This window comes from Pleurodeles waltl, chromosome 3_1 (genome assembly GCF_031143425.1).
Source record: "Pleurodeles waltl isolate 20211129_DDA chromosome 3_1, aPleWal1.hap1.20221129, whole genome shotgun sequence".
NCBI classification, from domain to species: domain Eukaryota; kingdom Metazoa; phylum Chordata; class Amphibia; order Caudata; family Salamandridae; genus Pleurodeles; species Pleurodeles waltl.
In genome coordinates, this window is record NC_090440.1 from 325,553,447 (window position 1) to 325,572,241 (window position 18,795).

Here is an 18,795-nt window from a genome sequence, read left to right on the forward strand (position 1 = left end):
CTGAGGGGAGTGCCATGTCGACTTAGTCATGTTCTCCCCACCAGCACACACGAGCTGTGAGGCAGTGTGCATGTGCTGAGTAAGGGGTCCTCAGGGTGGCATAGTACATGCTGTAGCCCTTGGAGACCTTCCCTGGCATCAGGGCCCTTGGTACCAGGTTGTACAATTTACAAGGGACTTATCTGGGTGCCAGGGCTTGTGGGAACAAAAGTACAGTTTAGGCAATTAACACTGGTGCTGGGGCCTGGTTAGCAGGGTCCCAGCACACTTTCAATGACCATGCCTGCTCCAAAATGTCCTAGGCCCACTGGGCCAAAACACATAGGCCAAGGCCACACTTGACTCCTGCCTCAATACAGAGAGAACCCTGCAGGGGCATCAGGTCAAAAAACACACAGGCACCTAAGGGGGACGAGGAATGGGGGGGCACCTCAGTCTGAAGATGGTTCAATGCCACTGGCCTGGAGGGGGCTCCATGCCCACTGCTTGGCCCTGGGGAGTGCAAAGCCACAGTCTCTCAAGTGGGTGGTTTGCCCACTGCTTGGTCCTGGGGAGTGCAAAGCCACAGTCTTTCTAGTGGATGTTTTCTTCCACTGGTTCTGGAGCGGGCCTTGTGCCCAGTGCGCTTCATCCTGACAAGGAGGGGCTGAGTAGATGGCTTCTTCCACTGGTTCTGGAGGGGACCTTGTGCCCAGCGTGCTTCATCCTGGCTAGGAGTGGATGGCTTCTTCCACTGGTTCTGGAGGGGGCCTTTTGTCCAGTGTGCTTCATCCTGGCAAGGAGGGGCTGAGTGGATGGCTTCTTTCACTGGTTCTGGAGGGGGCCTAGTGCTCAGTGTGCTTCATCCTGGATGGTGCAAGATCACAGTCTCTCACCGGTGTGTCACACCGACAAGTGTTGCAGGGACCAGGACACACTGCAGCCCATGTAGTCACCACTACATACTGCTCGCCGGCGGTGACGGCTGATCAGTCGATGCCAGTTGTGCTGCAGGTGGCGGTTCTGGCAGTGGTGGTGGTAGCCTCCAGGCCTTCACCTGCAGCCTCGGACGGCTGCCCACTGCGGCTGCCGGCAGTGGTGCTCCTGGCGGCGGTGCATGTGGCGGTGCTAGACGCGGTGCAGGTGGCAGTGCTGGCCGCTGTGCATGTGGCGGTGCTGGCTGCTGTGCAGGTGGCGGTGCTGTCAGTGGTGGTAGTAGCCTCAAGGCCGTCACCTGCAGCCTCAGACGGCTGCCCACTGCGGCGGCTCCTGCTGGCAGTGGTGCGGCTGGCCGCTGTGCAGGTGCTGGCCGCGATGCAGGTGGCGGTGATGGCCAGGGTACAGGTGGCAGGGCTGGACGCGGTGCAGGTGGCGGTGCTGGACTCGGTGCAGGTGGCAGTGCTGGCCGCTGTGCAGGTGGCGGTGCTGGCCGCTGTGCAGGTGGCGGTGCTGGCCGCTGTGCAGGTGGCGGTGCTGTCAGTGGTGGTAGTAGCCTCAAGTCCTTCACCTGCAGCCTCAGACGGCTGCCCACTGCGGCAGCTCCTGCTGGCAGTGGTGCTGCTGGCGGCAGTGCAGGTGGTGGTGCTGGCGGCGGTGCAGGTGGCGGTGATGGCCACGGTGCAGGTGGCGGTGATGGCAGTGGTGGTGGTAACCTCCAGGCCTTCACCTGCAGCCTCGGATGGCTGAAGTGCCACGGCTGGTGTTGTGTGCCCCTTCCTGCCCCTGGCAGTGCCTCCCTGCCTCTGCCACATGGTGTCTTTTTCTTGCTGGATGGTGGTGCCTCCTTTCCTTGCTGGCTGGTGCCCCCTTCTTGCCCTTGCTAGGTGGCGGACCCTTCTTGGCATTGGCAAATGGTGCTGGAACACTGGCTGGGCTGACAGGTGACTCCTTTGAGCCTCTCACACCTGCAGCTGCTGCAGAAACCACAGTGGCCGTGGACTGGGTGGCTGAGGTGCTGGGCTGGGTTCTGGCCCGAGGTGAAGGACAGGGGAGAGGGGTAGGGAATAGGTCAATGTTGGCAAGGAAAAGCTTCTTAGGGACACTGGGGCGGGAAGAGGGTGAAGGTTTGGGTGTGGAGGAAGAGGGAGTGGTTGTAGGAGGTGTCAGTCTGCTGTTTTTGGGTGCAGGTGCATGGTCTGGATGCTGTCGTGAGATGGATGCTGTTGGGTGTCTGAGTGCTGGCGTTTGTGTACTTTGGGAGGAGGGGTCACAGACACAGTGGGAGAGGACACAGGGGACGTGTGCATGGATGTGAGGGTGGTGACTGCCAGTGAGGGGCATGTAGAGATAGGGGTGCTGGTGATGGAGGTAGTGGATGAGGATGTAGTGCATGGAGGTGTGAGTGGAGCTGCTATTAGGAGGGAGGTGGACGAGGAGCAGGAGGGGGACACAGTGGAGGCAGTGGATGTTGGTGTGTCTGCATGTGGATGGTGCTTGTGTGAGTGCCTGTGTGATGAAGTGTGGTGCTTGTGTTTGCCTGAGCCACTTCTGTGTGTTGATTTGGGTGCTTGCTGGTCTGAAGGTGTGCTTGGGATAGGCTGGGGTTGAGGGGATTAGGACTGGGTAGAGGAAGTTGGAGGGGGAGGCTGGAGACGGGGACAAAGGCTGCCATCAGTCTGTTGGCCAGAGACTGGAATGCTCTCGATTGGGCCGCCACGCCAGAGTGTATGCCCTCCAGGTATACATGTGTTTGTTGCAAATGCCCTGCTACACCCTGGATGGCATTCAGTATGGTTGACTCCCCAACAGAGAGGGATCTAGGAGGTCAACAGCTTCCTTGCTGAAGGCAGCAGGGCTGACTGGGGCAGGGCCTGAGGTGCCCGGGGCGAAGGAGATGCCCACCCTCCTGGGTGAGTGGGCACGGGAAACACGCTGAGGGGCTGCTGGTAAGGGCGGATGGCAGCTGTACTTGTAGTTTTGGTGGGCACAGCGGTGTCCGCCACCGCCAGGGAGCTTCCATTGGGGGAGTCGCTGTCGGTAGTGTCCCCTTCTGTCTCAGTCGTGGTGCTCCCCTCGTCCTCTGACCCCCTCACCGTCAGTGGATTCGGCCTCCAGGCCCATGTGGGATGCAGCTCCCTCCGTCGCTGGTGCCTCTGCTCCTCTACCAGATTATGCTAATGCACACAAGGACAGGGTGACAAAACAAAAAGGGGGGGGGGGGAGAAAGAGGATACACTTGGTCAATGCCAGCAACAACACTACAGTTGGCGTACACAACTCACAGGGAACAGCCCTATGGCCTAGGCCATGCACTACCAGTTACAATGCTAGCCACCAGCCCATGGGGTACAATGCCTAACGCAATTTGCTGCACACCTGAAACCCACAGGACCCTGCCCAGTAGTAGATTCCCAATAACATTATTGGGGTGGGAGTGCATCTGAGCTTGTCCATCATTGGACATACCCTGCCATGTTCGCCCTGGCCTAGAGGATCCCACGGCCCACATCCCCCACCCAGTTAACACCTTAACACACGCAAAGGTATGATTCTGAATCTGTACTCACCCCCTTGTGGCTGCTGTGATGCCTTCAAGCGCCTGTCCAACTCCGGATAGGCAACTGTCAGGATGCGGAACATCAGGGGGATCATGATACGACGGCAACCCTTCCTTGTTGGAAGGCCAGCCCCAGCTGGGCCTCCGCCGTCTTCCTTGCCCAGCGGCGCAGGTCTTCCCACCGTTTACGGCAGTGGGTGCTCCGCCTGTCAAAGACACCCAGGGTCCGCAACTCCTTGGCGATGGCACGCCAAATAACCTTTCTCTGATGGGCGCTGACCTGCAGAAAAAAAACAGCAGAAAAGGTATTAATCATACCGTCTGGATTGTTATACTCATGGCCCAACATATCCCCTCATCCCCTTACGCACATACATTGCCCACCACACATGCAGCACTCTGCCCAGGACCCCTCAGCCCCACCCCATACACGAGGCTTACACACACAGCAATCCATACATTCATGGCCCACGCATCATGCTCACAGTGTACTCACCTGTTTGTCTGGAGGACAACAGAGTAAAGTGTACTGGGGTAGGACCCCATCCACCAGTCTCTCCAACTCCTCCAAAGTGAAGGCAGGGGCCCTTTCCCCAGACACTCGAGCCATTCTCACAGGTCACAGCAGCACTTGCAGTGTAGGTCCTCTCCTGTTGAAGGTCAGGTAGCAAGTGAGTCAACAGATAGAAAATGGCGGTCACGTCCGCGGCGGTGCGTACCGTCACCGCCGACATACATTGCCATTGGCTCCTGGAACCCATAGGGCCCATGATAACCAATGCGGTGTTGCGCTGCGGTCGTCCACCGCAACGGCGCACAACGCTAGCGGAATTACCTCATTTCCACTTGTCCCTCCTCACAGGTCAGGCTGCCGCCATTTCAGGGGGGCACAGGCCATGGCACCTAACTGCGTCACAGCAGACATTGGCACATCAACTGACTTACGACTTCACATACTGTTTCAGTATAGAAAAAATTGCATATTAATGGTGGAATATGTGTGTATATGACCTTCTGCTCATCGTTTTTCACCCTAGAGTTCAATCGCTGAGGATGAATAGTAGATAGAGACATCCCCCCCATGTACAGACCCCTGGTGTACCTGGCAACAATGGAGGACAGGCATATTATCCTGACCTACAGACTTGATAGGGCCACAATCTAAGAACTGTGTGCCCAATTGGAGCCAGACCTGATCTCAGCTATCCGCCACCCCACAGGTATCCCCCCTCTAGTGCAGGTCCTGTCAGTGCTCCATTTCTTGGCAAGTGGTTCCTTCCAAGCGACAGTGGCCATGGCATCAGGGATGTCACAGCCTATATTCTCAAACGTCTGCCCTGCTGAAACACTAGAGCAGCTACAGCGTATTTCCCCAGGTGGAGGATTTGGCCATAGTGAAGGCTGACTTCTATGCACTGGGACATATCCACACCATCATTGGTGTAATTGATGGTACACATATTACATTTGCCCCCCCCCCCAGAGAAATGAACAAGTGTTCAGAAACAGAAAAAGCTTTCACTCTCTGAATGTGCAGATGGTGTGTTTGGCAGACCAGTACATCTCCCATGTCAATGCAAAGTATCCTGGCTCTGTGGATGATGCCTTTATCCCGAGGAATAGAAGCATCCCATATGTGATGTCTCAACTCCAGAGGCACTGGGAGTGGCTAATAGGTGAGCCTGTGGTACCCACCCAGTTGATGTAGGTATATGGGTGTGTGTTTGGCCCTACGGGTGAGTGTGTGGCTAACAGGTATCCCTCGATATTTGTAGGTGACTCTGGTTACCCCAAACTCTCATAGCTACTGACCCATTGAGGAATGCCAGGACAAGGGCAGAGGAATGTTACAATGAGGCACATGGGCGAATAAGGAGGATCAGTGAGCGAACCTTTGGCCTCCTGAAGGCCAGATTCTGGTGCCTCCATCGGACTGGAGGATCCCTGTACTACTCACCCAAGAAGGTGTGCCAAATCATCGTTGCATGTTGCACAACCTGGCCTTGAGACGCCAGGTGCATTTTCTGCAGGAGGATGAGCCTGGGGATGATCGAGTGGCAACGGTGGAGCCTGTGGATGATGACAAAGAGGAGACAGAGGGAGAAGATGTGGACAACAGAAATACACTAATTCAACAGTACTTCCAGTGACACACAGGTAGGACACTAACTTCACCTTCCATTGCAGTTTTGTGTTTAACATTGAACATGGCAGCCTGAATTCCCTATTTCTATGGCCACTTACTGTACCCTTTGGCATCTCTATTTTCAGATCTCTGTGCCCCACTCTGGCTCCTGGTGTGTTTACTGCTGCCCACTACAGGTCATTGCTATGTAAACATTTAAGTGCATTTGATTTGCAATGTTTACAGTTTGTGAAACTAATACATTTTTCAAACAATTGACAGACTCCATATTTGATTTTGTTCCAAGGGTGTTTATTTTGGTGCCAATAAGTGGAGTGGGTATTGCAATGGGCTGGGTTGCTGATGGAGCAAAGTCCAGGGTAGAGTCCTGTCTATTTGTATCACAGGTGCATTGTCCAAAGGGGCATAGGAAGGGGGGCAATGGCAGTTGAAGGTGGACAGGGTGACAGAGTGGGACACAAGGATGACAATCATGATGGTCTAATTTCCTGGCGGGGGTCTTGGCAATGTTCTCTGGCTTCTGCCTGGATCGCAGGGACCATTTTAAGGGTGGTTCTCCTTCGGCAGAGGGTGGGGTGCTGGTGGCCTGTTGGTCCTGTGGAGGGGCCTGTTCTTCGGTGTGGCTAGTGTCAGGGGCCGGTTGGTGTGCCACTGCCTCCCTCATGGTCATGCCCATGTCTGCCAGCACCCCTGCAATGGTGACCAGGGTGGTGTGGATGTCCCTCAGGTCCTCCCTGATCCCCAGGTACTGTCCCTCCTGCAGCCGCTGGGTCTCCTCTAGGCCAGGGCGAACATGGCAACTTGTCCAGTATCTGGCCCATTGTCTCCTGGGAATGGTGGTATGCTCCCTGGATGTTGGTGAGTGCCTCATGGCGAGTCGGTTCCCTGGGCCTGTCCTCCCCCTGTCGCACAGCAGTCCTCCCAGCTTCCCTGTTGTCCTGTGCCTCTGTCACCTGAACCGTGTGCCCACTGCCACTGACCCCAGGTCCCTGATCGTCCTGTGTTTGTGGGGTTGCCTGGGGTCCCTAAAGTGGTGGACACACTGCTGATTGATGTGTCCTGGGGACAGAGGTATGGGCCCGCTGGGTGAGTGCTATGGTGGTGTTTCCTGAGGGGGGAGGCTCTGTGGTGGGGTAGAACTGTGCCCGGGTCACCGACTTTCCAGAGGTCCCTGATGGGCCAGGTTGGTTGTCGTGATCCAGGCATGCAGAGCTGCTGTCATCACTGTGTGCCTCTTCTGGGGGTGGGGGACTGGATGTGGCTGGCAGCTCCTCTCCGGTGATGTTGAGTGGGGGGTCCTGTGGGGATGTAAATGCAGTGTTATTGTATCTGTGTGTGCCATCTTGTGTCTGGATATGTTTCCATCTATGGTTGTTATTAGCAAGGCAGCTTTGGCTTGTGAGTTGTGATTGGTTTGGCTAAGTGATTGTCACTATTGTGCATGCGGGGATGATGGATGTCCATGCACGTGTGTGATGGGGGTCCATGCATTGCTGTAGCATGCAGGGATTGGTATTGGATGGGTGGGTTGTGATGGTGGGGTGTATGTGAGGTGGTGGAGTGATAGGGGTGAGGGTAGGGGTAGGAGTTTGTGATGGCATGCAGGTGGGGGGGGATAAGGTAGCAAAGATTTGACTTACCAGAGTCCAGTCCTCCTGCTACTCCTGCTAGGCCCTCAGGATGCATGATCGCCAAGACTTGCTCCTCCCATGTTGTTAGTTGTGGGGGATAAGATAGGGGTTCACCGCCAGTCCTCTGTACAGCTATCTGGTGTCTTGCAACCACTGAACTCACCTCCCCTCTTAGGTCGTTCCACTCCCCCCGTCTCTCGTCCCGTTCGGGATTTAAACCCCCCCTCGATTCCGCGTCCTCCCGGACGTAGTTCGTAGCCGCTCCCATCACTTCCGGGTCAGTGTCGATGCCATCAACAGTGCCCCGGGGGTACTTCGTCTGCCGGTCTGGGTTCCTCGGACGCTCACAAGGGTTTATAACCCTGAGGACATAGACATGGAAAAGCACATGGTTCCGTCGCTGAAGATGACGAAGTAGGCTAAAAACGGCCTAACAAACCATGCCTGGATCCGCACTGGAATTGAGGTAAAGAAGTAGCTGATGTCGGGAAGGCAGTTATATGAACTACGTTGAAGACACATCTGGTGGACGATGTCGGTACGGAGTTGCGCAATGCCCTCTTCAGTCACGCAGATGTGCTGGGAGATAAAGTTTCCAGATCCAGTCTTGCGCCTGGGGAGGATTTTAAAGTACGGAATCCGGAGTTAAATGTCTCTATCAGATGGAGTAACCAGCTGCCAAATTTTTAAATATCCAACAGTCTGGCAGGCATTTTAATATGTGCCAGGAACTGCTGTCATGTCAGTTTCTGTCCATGTATTGGAACTTTGCCATACGGCTTTGTGATGTTATGGCAAAGTTTCCAAAGTTTTTTTATTTTCAAAAACAAAACCTGCCAAATGGGTTTTTGTTTTTATAAAATCTCCCACTGGGATGGTGGCATTTCCAGGTCTTTATTTTCCCTTTACCGCTGGAGGTTGCCATGGCAGTAAGGGGCAGAAAAAAAAAAGCTATATGTCTGTCGATCTAAATTGGGCAGGCAGACATCCAATTCTCTGACAGCCTTTACTCCATTGGGCCGTCACAGAAGTTTGTCAACTGTGGCTGCAGAGTAGTCTCCACTGTGGCCAAACTATGGTCAGGCATGCACCTAAATTCGGTGAGCAGACCATTATTTGGTGGTAAGTGCACTCCGCTGCAATGGAGTATCCTTACTGCCAAGATATAAATCAGCCCCTCAGTGAAGGTCTGTCACAGACATCTGTTTGCGACAGCCCCTGCACGGTTTAAACCCTGTAGTTGTAGGGGGTGACATTTCCCTTGCCCACTAGAAAAAGTTTCTCAAAGAAAGTCAGGTTAAAGACCAGGGAGAAGCTCCAGATCTGCACCAGAAATCAAGAAAGGTACTGACGTCAATGCACATGGGTGGTGTTTCTTCGCACCTCCACCCATCACTCCTGGAGCGAAATAACATTGGCATAAATCTGCACGACATCACCTGGTGGCGTACAGGATTGAATCATGGCTGAGCATGCAAGAAAACTGCTCTAAAAGTTTCACATTCGAGTCTAGTGAGGAAAGGTGAGGAATCTGCAGTTAGAAGTGTCCCTAACAAATGTATTTTTCTAACATCTATCCCGGCATATCCATCAATAATTTTTTCTTTCTAATGTACTTTCTTTGTGCTATTTACCAAGAAAATGATTCTTTCAAACAGTTACGTCACTATCTTACTCTTGCTACATCCACTCAGTGCACCGTACACTTCAAGGGTCTGGGCTCCAATACAAAGAACAACCAGCCCTTTAGTCAGTTCAGTAATATACACAGTGACCTGGTGTAATGTCACATGCTGTGTTTTTAATTTATTACTTTGCTTTAAAGCATGGGTGTGGGATCTTCTGGTGACACAAACCGTGGGCAGATAGTGAACTGCCATCATACACTATCTTCACTTTCTTTCATTCTGCCTCTCTGCTCAGGTTCTCTGCTTACATCCTAATATCATTCTTTCTGTTAGGATGGCTCTTTTCTCCTTTGCCCTTATGATCATTAACCGCCAATCCCATTTTCTCCCACCACTGTTGTGATTTTCCTTGTAATCTTCCCTCTCATTTTGCTGTCAATGAGTGCATAAGCATGTTTCCCTTGTCCCCTGACACTGCCTTTAAGCGCAGCAGGCATATTTGATTACATCAAATACTGAATCCTGGCTTTTAAGCACAGCAATGATTGGCCAAAGCATTGGCATTCACCACTACCTATGGCTTTTATCTGTGCACAGCGAATGCCGGCCACAGTGCCAGATCTATGGGCCATGCCATGGACCCAAAGCTCCCCAAGTTGCCAATCAAGGCTGCTCATAAACTTCAATTGTGTGCAGGTACGGTTGGCTGCAGAACCTAGACTTCAGCCACGACCTGCAATGAAACGCTCATGAGCAGCCACCTCCTCGACACATGGCCTTCGGCCCCAAACAGTAGGCATTAACAGTTGTCCCTGACCTATGGTCAGGCCCAGCCTTTGCAGCAGCTAATCCACACTGCGTGCAGAGGAATTGACCAAACTTCTCACCAATCCCTATGGAGACTTTCAACACCGAATGCATACCACCAAGCGCACATCATTGTCCTACTTTTCTTTTTTCATGGTTTACTGTCTAACCTATTGATCACTACACAGTTTGAGCCACACCTGCGTTTGTGCTGCTTAACTCCTGTTGAGTTGCGCTACAATGGTAGCGCTTTGGGTACTCCTCCCAGCCCAACAAGACGAGATCCGTGAGACAGGCACACACATGATCTGTGTTTGTTTATGACAACAAAAAACAGGATTAGGGATCCACCCATCAATACAGTTGGGCACTCAGAGCATGCAGAGGACTTTAACAAGGGAGGTCTGTGTGTGTGTGGTGTGTGTGTGTATATATAGTGGTAAAGTATATCTATCTATATATATATATATATATATATATATGTATATATACATATATGTTGCAAAGTTGCAGGTGGGTGTAGACAGACTTGTCTAATGAATAATTACACAGGTCATTATATGGGACCCCGTGATTGGCTACTAACACCGGGATTGTGGTCTGCAAGGAACATAAAACCAACATCCCATCTTTCGCATTTTCAAACTTTTTTTTTTTTTTTTAAGAGACCCTTGTTCCTATTTTAAAACTACAAATATTTCCCTCAGAGCCACCTGACGAATCTCGAAGGCAAAGGGAAGCTGTCCGCCAGGGACAGCTTCCTGGTTGCAAATGAATTACCTCCTTCCTCGATTATTCATTACATTTTTAATGGTTTGTGTTTTCACCTGCATTTGGACCTAACTGATAAATTTCACTGGTATTTGCAATTAGGATACGCCGTTCAAACCCCCTCCCTAATGCAACTCAGAATTATTCACAAAACCCCTTGTGGATTGGGACAGGCTTTGGCGAACCTTAAAAGGGATTTAGTATACACTTAAAAGCTCATTTTGCAGTCCCAAACCCTGTGATTTTGGAAACGCCAGGGCCCTAAATCCTTGTACTGCACCACATGGCAAAGGAGCTGGTATGTCATTTTCCTTGTTAGAAACATCAATTGTTTTTTAGAAAGTTTTGGTATTCAAGATTTGCACAACTAATTCTGAGCAATTTGCTATGGAATGGATGAAATACGAAATGGAGGAACATGCAGCTTTGGTGAAATTTAGGATCCGTAAAAAAAGATTTCATGTTCAATGGTTAATTGCACAAACATAAAAATAAATATTACAAAAGAAGTTCAGCTGACCTGTAAGAGTTTGAGTCTTTGTGCTCTTGAATTTGGGTGTCTGAAAAGAAGGAATCATCTTCATCTTCATCACTTGGAATGCTTTCATCAGAGTCATAAATTGTGCCACTGTCGGATAACGGAAGAAACGGCTACAAAAAAAGGAAAAAAATATTTATTAAAAAATATAATCAACTATTCAATATTTCACTTCATACCTCACTTCTGTCTTTTCAACACGAAATGAACAATATGTGTTACTATTACTCAAATTAATGGTACTGACTGCCTACCTTAGAAGTATGGAAGGCTGAGCTTCCTTTCCTAGGATGCATACTATTGACATGCATATGTAAGCGGAGAGCGTTAAGTCACTGAGTCATCATCATGCCAGTATGTGTACTTGATTGGAGCTATCCTAAGAATTTAAAAATCTCGTCGGTTTCTTGTTAGGTGTAAGTACGAGTCTGATGTTTTGCCTATATGGGACTCATTTTCAATTGACTAAAAGATGTGCTGGGCCAAGAAAATGTTTGTCGATACATTTATGCACTGCAAAGCTGAGCTGGTGCTAGCTGCACAGAGACATTAAAAAAACGTGTGTTTTTCAATTGAAGTGAAACAAATGAATCGGTGGCATGGAAGGAGCAGTGGGCAAGATGTGTGTAGGGAAATGCCTCCCTTGGCATGATCACACACTAACGTTTTGCCTTTTGTTGATGCCAGTTATGATTGAAAGTGTGCTGGGACCCTGCTACCCAGGCCCCAGCACCAGTGTTCTTTCCCTAAACTGTACCTTTGTTCCCACAATTGCCACTGCCCTGGCACACAGTTAGGTCCCTTGTAAAAGGTACCCTGGTACCATGGGCCATGTGGCCAGGGAAAGTCTCTAAGGGCTGCTGAATGTATTATGCCACCCGGGGACCCCTCACTCAGCACATACACACTGCCTCACAGCTGGTGTGTGCTGGTGGGGAGAAAAAGACTAAGTAGACATGGCACTCCCCTCAGAGTGCCATGCCCTCAACCCACTGCCTGTGGCATAGGTAAGTCACCCTTCTAGCAGGCCTTACAGCCCTAAGGCAGGGTGCATTATACCACAGGTGAGGGCATAGTTCAAAGCACTATCCCCCTACAGTGTCTAAGCCAAACCTTAGACATTTTAAGTGCAGGGTAGCAAAAAAAAAGTATAACGCCTGGGAGTCTGTCAATTACGAACTCCACAGTTCCATAATGGCTACACTGAAATCTAGGAAGTTTGGTATCAAACTTCTCAGTACAATAAATCCCCACTGATACCAGTGTGGGATTTATTGAAAAATGCACACAGCGGGCATCTTAGAGATGCCCCCTGTATACCAGTCCAATTCCTAGTGTTAGGCTGACCAGTTCCTGCCAGCTTGCCACAACCAGACGGGTTTCTGGCTACATGGGGAGAGTGCCTTTGTCACTCTGTGGCCAGGAACAAAGCCTGCACTGGGTGGAGGTGCTTCTCACCTTCCCCTGAAGGAACTGTAACACCTGGCGGTGAGCCTTAAAGGCTCATATGCCTGTTACAGAACTCCAGGACATCCCAGCTAGTGGAGATGCCCTCCCGTCCGGACACAGCCCCTACTTTTGGCGGGAAGTCCGGAGGAGATCATGAGAAAAACAAGGAGGAGTCACCTACCAGTCAGGACTGCCCCTAAGGGGCCCTGAGCTGAGGGCAGCCCTGCCTTTAGAAATCCTCCATCTTGAGTTTGGAGGATTTCCCCAATAGGAATAGGGATGTGTCCCACTCCCCTCTGGGAGGAGGCACAAAGAGGGTGTAGACACCCTCAAGGGCAGTAGCTATTGGCTACTGCCCCCCTGACCTAAACACACCCCCTACATGTAGTATTTAGGGGTGACCCTGAACCCAGGAAATCAGATTCCTGCAACCTGAAGAAAGGACTGCTGACCTGAAAACCCCGCAGAGACGACGGAGACACCAACTGACTTGGTCCCGGCCCTACCGGCCTGTCTCCAGACTCAAAGAACCTGCACAGCGACGCATTCAGCGGGACCAGTGACCTCTGAGGACTCAGAGAACTGCCCTGCACCTATAGGACCAAGAAAACTCCCAAGAACAGGGGCGGCCGGCTGCAGTGTGCAAAGCTGGCGTCGAGTTTGCTGTTCAAAGCAATGGAGGGACCGGGGGTCACTTAGGCGACGCAGGCAATACACAGGGGGGGCTTCTCGGGCCAGCCACCGACTGGGCTGGGCAGAGGGCTGCCTGATGGTCACTCCTGCACTGGAGTTTGGTTCCTATTGGTCCTGGGGGCTGCGGGTGCAGTGCTGGGTCCAGGCGTCGGGTTCCTTTGTTATCAGACAGTCGCGGTCAGGGGGAGCCTCTGGATCCTCTCTGCAGGCATCGCTGTGGGGGTGCAGGGAGGTCGACACAGGGTGTCCACGTCGTTGGAGTCGCCTGGGGGTCCTCTCTGTGGTGCTGGTTTGCCTGAACTCGAGCTGGGGGCATTGGGTGCAGAGTGTGAAGACTCACGCTTCTGGCGGGAAGTGAGAGTCTCTTTAAAGTTGGTTTCTTGTTGCTGTTTTGTAGTTGTTTCTGGACAGAGGCGCTGTCCTCGGAAGGTTCTTGGTCCTTAACTTGCAGGTCAGTCCTCTGAGTCCACAGAGGTCGCTGGTCCCGCTTGATGCGTCACTGTGCAGGCTCTTTGAGTCTGGAGACAGGCCAGTAGGGCTGGGGCCAAGTCTGTGGTCACCTCCATCGTCTCTGCAGGGCTTCCAGGTCAGCAGTCCTTCTTGTTGCAGGTTGCAGGAATCTGATTTCCTGGGTTCAGGGTTGCCCCTAAATACTGAATTTAGGGGGGTGTTTAGGTCAGGGGGGCAGTAGCCAATGGCTACTGTCCTTGAGGGTGGCTACACCCTCTTTGTGCCTCCTCCCACAGGGGGAGCAGGGCACATCCCTATTCCTATTGGGGGAATCCTCCAAACTCAAGATGGAGGATTTCTAAAGGAAGGGGTCACCTCAGCTCAGGGCACCTTAGGGGCTGTCCTGGCTGGAGGGTGACTCCTCGTTGTTGTTCTCATTATCTCCTCCTGACTTGCCGCCAAAAGTGGGGGCTGTGTCCGGAGGGGCGGGCATCTCCACTAGCTGGGATGTCCTGGGGTGCTGTAACAACAGCCAGGAGACTTTGAGGCTCACCACCAGGTGTTACAGTTCCTGCAGGGGGAGGTGAGAAGCACCTCCACCCAGTGCAGGCTTTGTTCTTGGCTACAGAGTGACAAAAGCACTCACCCCATGAAGCCATAAACTTGTCTGGTTGTGGCAGGCTGGCAGAAACTGGTCAGCCTAGAGTAGGAGTTGGACTGGTATTCAGGGGGCATCTCTAAGATGCCCTCTGGGTGTATTTTTCAATAAATCCCACACTGGCATCAGTGTGGATTTATTGTGCCGAGAAGTTTGATACCAAACTTCCCATATTTCAGTGCAGCCATTATGGAACTGTGGAGTTCATAATTGACAGACTCCCAGACCATATAATCTTTATGGCTACACTGCACTTACAATGTCTAAGGTTTGGCTTAGACACTGTAGGGGCATATTGCTCATGCAACTATGCCCCCACCTGTCGTATAGTGCACCCTGCCTTAGGGCTATAAGGCCTTCTAGAGGGGTGACTTACCTATGCCACAGGCAGTGGGATGTGGGCATGGCACCCTAAGGGGTGTGCCATGTCGATTTAGTAACTGTCTCCCTACCAGCACACACAAGCTGTGAGGCAGTGTGCATGTGCAGAGTGAGGGGTCCCCAGGGTGGCATAATACATGCTGCAGCCCTTAGAGACCTTCCCTGGCCACAGGGCCCTTGGTACCAGGGGTACCATTTACAAGGAAGGGACTTATCTGTGTGCCAGGGCTGTGCCAATTGTGGGAACAAAGGTACAGTTTAGGGGAAGAACACTGGTGCTGGGGCCAGTGTAGCAGGGTCCCAGCACACTTTCAATCATAACTGGCATCAATAACATGCAAAACATTAGGGGGTAACCATGCCAGGGGAGGCATTTCCCTACAGGCTACCACTTCCAGTGGGTGCCGGTGGTGGAGGGAGCGTCGACATCGGGCCTGGCACCAAAGGAGGCCGACTGTCAGAACCCGGCACTAGCCCAGATCCGCTATCGGATCCTGGGGTCCTCAACGGTGCTGGGGCCAAAACCGCTGGTGTCGAATCCGATGGGGCCCCTGCTGACCCTGAAGACCCACCCGAGGGGGCAGCCCGCTGAAAAACAAGGCATGTAGCCTCGGAAAATTCCTTCAATTGAGCGGGGGTCACTCTGGCTCCCAAGAAGGGGTGGGGGAGGAGAGACGTGGAGTCCGTCCTGGCAACTGCTCCGCAGAACCGCGATTGGAAAGTCGACGTTCCCGACACACCTCGTCACACCAGGGCATCGCAAACTCCAAGTCTGCTTGGACTACTACTACTTTTTGAGCATCTTCCCTGAGTGCCCTTAGGACCTCGAATGGGACAAAGAGTACTTGGGACTCTTGGAGAGGTTCTGCGACCACCTCGAGTGGGACCGTGACCTCCGAGGAGTCGCGTCAACCAAAGCCGGCTGCCGGGCCGCCATGAGCTTTAGGGACCGCTCCCTCAAAACTTTCGGGCCATGGCCCGGCAGTTGGAACACGACTGAGTTGTGGTTCCTGTCGAGGCACCAGAGACATACCTCATGGGGGTCAGTCACTGACTTTGCGCAATTGCAGGCGCCGCATGGCTTGAACCCCATTTTCCTAGAGGACATATCCCTCGCACAGACGACAAAAAACTGCGACAAAACATTAAAGAAAATGCTTGCCAGAAAAGGCAAAGGGTAGCTCAATCCCAGATCTGCGCTTAATCGGTGTGGAAGGAAACAAACTGACGTACACGTGCCGAGGTGGCGTCTTTATAGACAATCGTGGCGCCAGACGGCTTCAACGACGCTGACAAAGCCACACGAAGCCTGATGATGCACGCAGAACCAAAAGACGCCACACGATGGCACACGCAGGATATTGCTCAGCAAAAAGATTCCGGATTCGAAGCTGAAGCCAGGGAATTCAAAGTTAAGGAATCTACAGCTAGAAGTCTCTATCAGATATCTCATAGCAGACATGCTAAACAAAACTATAAACAGCCTCCAAGAAGAGGAATTTGAATATTCAGCTTTAAGTATGATCTTCTCGTTCTGGGGCAAACCGGCTATTCATCTCTTAGTAACAAACAAAACCTGCAAATGCCAGTTCTCTGCAAGTTGGCATCCCCATCCATGATCTTGGAGGAATGCATTTTGACAGATGGTCCAGGATCTATATATACCTTTTTTCCCCAAAATATTTAATGCTAAACATTCTCACCAAGAGGAAAGAAAAGCAGTGTTGTCTTGTCCTGATAGCCCTCAGGTGGCTAGCGCAGCATTGGTTCACTGAGCTTCTCCTGCTATCAAAATACAACAACATTCACCTACCAACATTCTGTAAACCTTTGACAATAAACTAAGGTCTGGCCCTACATCCTGACCAGCCTTCCCTCCTCTTATGCACACAGCTCCTAAATTCCATCAATTTAAAGATCTCAATATTCCTCAGGACTGCAGGTGTATTCTCTCCAAGTCAAGGAGGAAGCCACGATAAAGACATGTAAACATTAATGGAAATGTTTCTGCCTGTGGTGCCAGAAAATCAAACCTACATCCTCTGCTAGCATAATCTGTCAAATAACTATCCTATCTCCTCTCACTAGCTCAGTCACTAGGTAAATCCGTCTGTTAAGGCCCAGCTTACAGCAATATCAAGATATATCTGCTCATTGTATTTTCTCTTTCTACTCTTGCAGCATCATCAAATAGTTCATATAAGATTTATTCAGTGTTTTCCTTCAGAAAGGGATGCTTCCTCGGACTGGCATCTGAACATACTGCTATTTCAACTCCTGAAGAGTTCATTCAAACCCATTCACAGAGCACACTTCATATTTCCCACATGGAAGGTCATCCTGTTACTAGCGCTAACCACGAAAAGTAAGGTAGAGGAGATGCATCTCACAGGCAATTTAGTGCTTCTATGAACCAATCCTCAGATTTATGCCTACAGTTCTTTCAGATTTTGCCTCAATGAACATATACTATTTGGACTTTTCTCCAGAATTAAACATAACCAGCTGGTCTATTCATACTCTAGGTAGCAAGTGATATCCAAAAGTTCTACTTACATCGCACTAAACAACTTATGTGAACTGACCAACTGTTGAACTCAGATAATCACACTCATAAGGGTGCTCGAGTCACCATGGCAACTGTAGGAAGCTGGCTCTGTATATACTGTATCAAAATGAGAGTCCAGGGGTTCCCCAAGAGGCTTGACAGAGGCAATAATTGATAATACTAATGCTCTATTTGTGGTAGGGTGGTCGAGCAGTTAGGCTTATCAGAGGTAGTGTTAATCATTTGTTGTACATACACAGGCAGTAAGTGAAAACACACTCTCAATAACTCAACTCCAGACCAATAGGTTTTTATATAGAAAAATCTTTCGTTAATTCATTTCTAGAACCACAAGTTTCAGTTTGCAGTTAAGTACATTAAATGAAAGGTACTTTGCAAAAGTAAGTTCAGTAATTTCAATCAAATCGGCAATACGTACAGTTTTCTTTAAAATGGCAAAAAACTATTTTAAAAGTGGACACTGCAATTTTCAACAGTTCCTGGGGGAGGAAAATACGGAACAGATTTGGAGGTAAGTAATTCACTTACAGACTCAGTATCCGGGGCATGGGTAGCCCACCGTTGGGGGTTTAAGATAAACCCAAACACCCAGCAGCAGCAACACAGGGCCGGTTAGGTGCAGAGGTCAAACAGGAGCCAAAATAACGTGGGCACCTATGGAGACAGGGGGGGGACTTCGGTTCCGGTCTGCTTGCAGGTAAGTACCTGTGTTGTCGGAGGGCACACCAGGGGGGTTTAGAGGAGCACTGGGGTGGGGGTGGGGGTTGGGGGGGGGGGGGAACTCACGCTTCTGGAATGAGGTGGGAGTCCCTTTAAAGATGGTTGCTTTTTCTTCCTGTTGGACAGGTCCGCTGTCCAGGGGAGTTTCTTGGTGCTCGGTGATGCAGACAGTCCCCTGGAGACTTTTCAGGGATCCCTGGCTCTGTAGAACGCATTGTTTCTTCTTTTGCAGCTTCATGAAGCAGGAGATGGGCCGGTAGATCTCGGGCCAAGTCAGTTGTTGTCTCCTTCTCTTCTCTGCAGGGTTTTCAGCTCAGCAGTCCTTCTTTACTTGAGGTCGCCAGGAATCTAAATCTCTTGGTCCATGGATAAAGGATCTAGGGGCGTTTTTAGGGTTCGAGGGCAGTAGCCGATGGCTACTGGCCCTGAAGGTGGCTAGACCCTCCTTGTGCCCCCTGTGGGGAGGGGGGTACATTCCTATCCCTATTGGTCCTAATCCTCCAAAGTAAGATTCTCAAGGAGGGGGTCACTTCAGCTCTGGACACCTCAGGGGTTGTCCAGGCTGAAGGGGGGGGGGGGAAGACTCTTTCTTTTTCCTAATTATCCCTCTGGACTTGCCGCGAAAAAAGGGGGCTTTTTCCGGGGGCATCTCCACTAGCTGAAGTGCCCTGGGGCACTGTAACACGAGGCTTGAGCCTTTGAGGCTCACCTCCAGGTGTTACAGTTCCTGCAGGAGGAGGTGTGAGGCACCTCCACCCAGGACAGGATTTGTTTGTGACCGCAGACTGCACAAAGGCACTCACCCCATGGGGCCAGAAACTGGTCTGGATGTGGCAGGCTGGCACAAAACGGTAAGTCCTACACTACCAGGCTGGCTGA

At 51.2% G+C, this 18,795-nt stretch overlaps 1 protein-coding gene across 2 annotated transcripts in view; it reads right to left on the reverse strand.

Annotated features, from left to right (window-relative positions):
- The window catches only part of DMXL2 (Dmx like 2), a 1,615,381-nt gene that overhangs the window by 561,714 nt on the left and 1,034,872 nt on the right, over positions 1 to 18,795 (reverse strand). For both annotated transcript variants that reach the window (XM_069222485.1, XM_069222484.1), the window contains exon 30: positions 10,979 to 11,109. In XM_069222485.1, the coding sequence (XP_069078586.1) occupies positions 10,979 to 11,109 (131 nt within the window). The remainder of the gene's footprint in view (positions 1 to 10,978; positions 11,110 to 18,795) is intronic.